At 37.4% G+C, this 5,453-nt stretch overlaps 2 protein-coding genes across 2 annotated transcripts; one reads left to right on the plus strand and one right to left on the minus strand.

The window, feature by feature from the left end:
• Nucleotides 1-7: 7 nt before the first annotated feature.
• Nucleotides 8-2,505, plus strand: LOC112467415 (odorant receptor 46a-like; the record flags this gene model as incomplete). Its single annotated transcript, XM_025036019.1, has 5 exons — nt 8-239; nt 838-1,319; nt 1,381-1,485; nt 2,056-2,211; nt 2,425-2,505. Coding segments are annotated over 5 exons (1,029 nt in total), but the record flags the coding sequence as incomplete, so codon positions are not given.
• On the minus strand, nt 2,225-5,372 carry LOC112467414 (adenosine deaminase 2-like). The gene is made up of 3 exons (XM_025036018.1): nt 4,162-5,372; nt 3,596-3,916; nt 2,225-3,331 (listed from the first exon to the last, which is right to left on the minus strand). The coding sequence occupies exons 1-3, from the start codon at nt 4,743-4,745 to the stop codon at nt 2,944-2,946; spliced, it is 1,293 nt and encodes a 430-aa protein (XP_024891786.1). The 5' UTR covers nt 4,746-5,372; the 3' UTR covers nt 2,225-2,943.
• Nucleotides 5,373-5,453: the final 81 nt, after the last annotated feature.

Below are 5,453 nucleotides of genomic sequence, written 5' to 3' on the forward strand. Positions count from 1 at the left end.
CTTGATATACGAGTTTACGATATCCGATGTGATAGAGATGATTCGCATGCGCGACCGCGTTCAAGAGCTGACAGAAAGGCTCTTCTCAGGATTGACTTGCTTAACGCTGTGCGTGAAGTATGCGAATTTTCTGTTGCGGGAGAACGAGCTGTCGGATTTGTTGGAGTGCTTGCGCGTGAAAATGTGCCAGCCGAGAAATTCGACGGAAAAGCTGATAATGGAAGAGCATAACCGCAGAGGTACTCGAGTATTCGCAATTCGCAAATATGCATGTTATTTGGCATACATGTTACGTATAACGAAATATAAATACATATATCAACGATCAATAATTAATCAAGACAAAATTAAGAGTAATATATATATAATATAAATAATTACCTGTCTAAAGATCATTTCTTTTTAATTGGATATTGCTATATCATACTACAAATTGATAAATACTTTAGCACTTATATAGTTGCTTTGATTAATTGTCTAATAATTAATTAATTATGCTAATAGTTAATTAATTGTTAGCTTAATTAAATATTGATGTGTAACAATCTTTGTGGCAAACGTACAATTTTGTTAAAATATTATGTCTTAAAGTTTTTCTGTTATCTAACATGCATGTAGATATCAATGATATTAGATTACGAAAATGTACAAATGGATTTTTTATTTCCTTTGATTTGATAAAATATTAAAATATAATTAAAGTTAATTGTGCGTCGACGGTGTGTGCACACATTTTTTATTTCTTCTTAATTAGAAAAGCTCGTAGTAAAGAAAGATAAAAAAAATCAATTAAATATCTGTAACTGATATTTACCGGAAGTTAAATGTTTATAACAGCTAAGTGGAGCACTATCGCGTTCATGATGATATCGTATGCGACCGCGTTAGGTTTCGTCTTAACGCCAGCTCTACAGCTACTCAAGGGGGGCGAGCATGTGCTGCCGTTGAAGTCATACATCCCGTATTCCGTGTCAAATCTACTTCCATATCTAGCTACGTATCTGCAGCAATTTTTGGTGCTATTTTATGCGATAATGCTTAACGTTTCTTTCGACTGTCTCGTTTACGGCTTTACGATTCAAGTTTGCGGACAGATCGAGCTTATGTGCTGCCGATTGACGGACAGTTTGAAGAGCACCGGCGATATTTCTTCCGGACGGAAGACGGATACGGAAGCCTCGATCGTGGAATGCGTCAGACATCACTTGCTCGTGGGAATTTTGGTAAAGAAAATACGAGCGTTGTTCATATGGACGATAATGATCTTCTTCTTCTTCAGTCTGCTCATCGTATGCACCAGTATCTTCATTCTATCAAAGGTATCGCAAGAGAGATATTTCATTTACCCTCGGCCGTGCGACGTACATTTATTTCTTGCAGAAGAAATTACTCAGCTTTGAGTTTCTTTCAATGTTCTTATATCTGAGTGGTATGCTGCTTCAACTGTTTTACTATTGCTGGTACGGAAATGAACTTGAGTTGAAGGTAAATAAGCGTAACGTTAAAAATAAATACGTAGAGAAGCTTACCTTAGTAAAAAAATTTCTCATATTTTTTCAGAAATTTTCTAAGAATTGACTTATAAAAAATTCTTAAAAAATATATATAAACTTCTCAGATACTTTCAAAAATTATTGGACAAGGATTTTTGGAATATTTCAGTATCCGTACGATAATATCTAATAATTTGCACAGATTTTCTCGTATTTATTCAGATTTTTACAAAGATGTGTTGGCAGGAAAAATCTGAAATATTCTATTATTTTGTTTCAGCTTTTCTGAAAACGTTTCAATTCGTATAAAAAATTTGAAAAATTCTGAAAATTTTTGTAGAAATTCTGATTAATCATATATGAAAAACTCTGAGACATTTTTCCACGAGGGTAATATTTGAAAGAAAACATTTAAATGCGAAACAGAAGGTTTAAAAAGTTTTATGATTAAAAAAAAACAACTTTCGATGATTGTTCGAACATTATCCCGCATTGAGAAGAGTTAATATCTCCGTACGAAAAAATATTATATTAGTTAATGCTTTGCAAATTTCTGCCGCAGAGTAAAGGCATCGTGACCGCTGTGTATTCCAGCGACTGGACAATGGTGACACCGCAAGAACGCAGATTGCTGATGCTGATTATGATAAGCAGTCAGAGAGGAATAATGCTTTCTTATCACGGAGTATTTGCGTTATCTCTTAACACTTTTACTTGGGTAAGTAAATGTGTTAGTAAAAAATAATTAAAACATAAATTTACATGTATGTTTTTTTACGTGTATTGCGAGATTCGTGTTTGAGGTATAAAAATTATTGCGATAGTTATCTGCGCTTTTGAATTATGGCAGGAAACAAGTGCGCAAATTAACATGAGTATAAATAGATTTTTCTTACGCGTTTCGCCGTGATGTAATATCTTATTTCCGCAGATTTGCAGGACTTCTTATTCAGCTTACAATTTCCTGCAGCGAGCATCCAATTAATCGACTGTCGTATGTATATAATGAAAGAAGTAACACTTATTTTGTTGTGCAAAATAATCTTATATCTTATTAAACAAAACGTAAAATACGGCGCAGTATTTTTTTCAAAAGATCTATTATTTCGCAATAATAGTAATATCCATTGGACGCATATTATAAGTATAACGGTGCATTGTTAGGTGCATCGTTAAAAAATGTGACGAGGTAGTAGTGATTCATATATAAAATTGTAAGAATCCTATAAGATAAAATGCAGTTCTACAAAGTTGATACGCAGTGTTGGTGGTACTGGTTCCACTAAAAACATGGAAGAACACAAGACTGTAGGCTCTAAACTAGATAAAAAATATTGTCTATAAATATTCTGAGAATATTTTTGGATTATGGCACCGTTCTGTTGGGAATATCTTTTTATCTTTGCGTATATTAACGAAAAAGGATGAGGCATTTTTCACGTCTGCTGCTCTAATTGTCGTAATTAGCAAGTTTGGCCACAAAGGCGTCCCACTTGACTTTCCATTTGTCCAACGCACTCCGCTGTTGTTGTTTGCTCAAGCTGCTGTAAGTCAATGAATTAATCGCCAGTTGCTTGAGACTCCTGAGATCTGAGTCGGCGCTCATGATACCCATGAAGGCCTCGTAAAAGTCGTAACTCAGTCCCTTAGCACCCCAGGCTGCCGGGTCGTCGTTAGAGATAACCACGGGCGAGTTCAATGCGAATAAACTGGCCGCGGGATGATTCCTCATGTCCTCCACAAGACCGAGAACCTGGTTTGAGATGGGACAGACTTCCACTGCGATGCCTAACTGCTGCACTAATTTCCAGAGGAGCGGATGCTTCGTTAACGCGTATCTGAAAAAATGCCGCAAGGGTCGATGTTTAAAACCAGTCCGCTGAAGTATTTTAAGCAAATATTTTTGGTATACCTACCACAACTCATTTTACTAAATTTTGGAATAAAAATTTAGACAAGCCGAGACACTACGAAATAACTCTAGATAAGTAAAGGAAAATCGTAAATTGCTCTTTGCATCTGACTTCTGAATTATTTTTTATGTTTTAATTCAATGTTTAATTCATATTATTAATTTATCTTTTTCTGTTTGTTTTACTTACCCGTGGCCGATGCGTTTGGTGTCAAGCAAGATAGCGTCGAAGAGATTGTAGTCGGTCGACGTTCCGTACCATTTCGTTTCGCCGGCGTGAAAGAAAAATGGAATTCCCGGTTCAACGGTATCCAATGTGTTGGCAAATTCTCTGAGGACTTTCCCCTTGTCTTCCTGGCCGACCAAGTCGAAACCAGCGATAAAATCCGGATAGAAACGTCTTAGCTGCGTCAACGTTGTCAGGTAGTTCTCTACTTTTTCTTGGTTGGCGCGACGTCCTGGCGCGTATATGATCTTAGCACCAATGAAGTCCGGATGATCCTTTACAAACCTGTCGCGTTCATTAATATGTTACGTTATCTCGCTCGAAATATTTCTTGGCGTAGCCGCCGAATATTGAATTAACCAGCAAAACGAAATATCTTCTTTCATGAAATTTTATTTTCGAGACTACCAATTGGGAAATTGTTGTACCTCATTTATTTATTGAGAAATAGGAAAAATTGTACTTTATTTATTTACTAATTTAGTAATCTGAGACTAGAGAAATGAGATAATTGAAAAAAAGCATCTTACCTATCAGTAACGTTCTTGAGGATCTGCACCATTTTGTACGACCCGTACGTCTTACCGTCGAGATCGTATATCGACGTCAGCGTTGATCGTATCTCTGCGTACATCACGTTGTCCTCGTAGAGTTCCTGGAGATTGCGATAATGGAGGTCCTCGAAGACGGGTCGGTACGATACGAGGAACCTCCACGCCTTGAAGACGCTATCGAACTTCTCCCATGCCTTGTCGACGGTGTTGTAAACGCTGTTCGGGTTTTCTGTGACCATGGTCATGGACCGCTTGATCTTCTCGTTAATAGCGTCGGCCCGGGTTGGATTTTCACGCACCTTGCTCAGCAATTTCCAATTGCAATCGTTGCCGGGCACGTCAAAGAATTTGAGCCGCAGATTGCTGTTCTCATCGCACACGTACAGATTTTCGCGATAAGTCAGGTTGAACCGATATTCGAGCGAGGCGATAGCGGTACTGTGAGCGTGGAGAACAGCACCCTTAGGCATGTCGCGCAGAATCTTGAACACCTCGGACTTCTCGATTTCCGGTATCACTTCCATGAAGTTGCGCGACGGTAAGAAACTATCGCCGGTCATGAAACCTGCGGAAAATGCGAGGATTCCGATGGCGTAAACCAAGCAATAGAAAATTAGAGTTATACCCAAAGTGTTACTTTGAGTCTTTCGTTAGTCATTTTCCCATTACGCTTCCTAAGTTATACCCCCCCACTATCGGTCTTCTATTATCTAGCGTGTTTTTGGGTAAACATTACGTTAAAATGTCACGTCTGATAAATTGTGGGACATGTCCGTCGTAAAAGCGGATATTCTAATGTGTTCTCACGCTGTAAATGGTTCACGGTTTCGTGCACAATCATTGATAATGCTTTAAAACACGTTATTTGAAATAATTTGAAATATGTGTGAGAAGGTCACTCAGAAAGCGTGAATGCTTTTAAACAAAGATAATTTGAAGAGTGAGATTATCCCAGTTACCGTGGAGATAATATGCTGTGATATAATTCTTTTAAAAAGGAGTGAGAAGAGCCTTGGGCAACCAGAGTTCGTTCCGTAAAAGAATTAAATGCGGCGATGATTAATGCGTTAATAGGTAACCAAAGGAGTTTGATGTGCAATTTTCGATAAAGTTCACTGCAATTAATTATTTTATAATAATTTGCAGAGTATAAGTTTTTTTATGTTCGTCATAAGGCATATATATATCACATCAATTAATCGGTGCACTTTGACTTGGTATTTTTTTTATGTGTAGTAAGAAAAGAGACAGACGCAGAGTCTTCTCGT

Source organism: Temnothorax curvispinosus, unplaced genomic scaffold (genome assembly GCF_003070985.1).
Source record: "Temnothorax curvispinosus isolate PA1 unplaced genomic scaffold, ASM307098v1 QBEX01017307.1, whole genome shotgun sequence".
Classification (NCBI taxonomy): domain Eukaryota; kingdom Metazoa; phylum Arthropoda; class Insecta; order Hymenoptera; family Formicidae; genus Temnothorax; species Temnothorax curvispinosus.

What these genes read in the sequence shown, in the direction of transcription:
- LOC112467414 (XM_025036018.1), bottom strand. Translation starts at nt 4,745, where the DNA reads ATGACCGGCGATAGTTTCTTACCGTCGCGCAACTTCATGGAAGTGATA. An exon ending in CTCAAGAACGTTACTGATAG is followed by an intron (nt 3,917 to 4,161) that starts GTAAGATGCTTT and finishes TGAACGCGACAG; the next exon opens with GTTTGTAAAGGATCATCCGG. An exon ending in ACCAAACGCATCGGCCACGG is followed by an intron (nt 3,332 to 3,595) that starts GTAAGTAAAACA and finishes GCATTTTTTCAG; the next exon opens with ATACGCGTTAACGAAGCATC.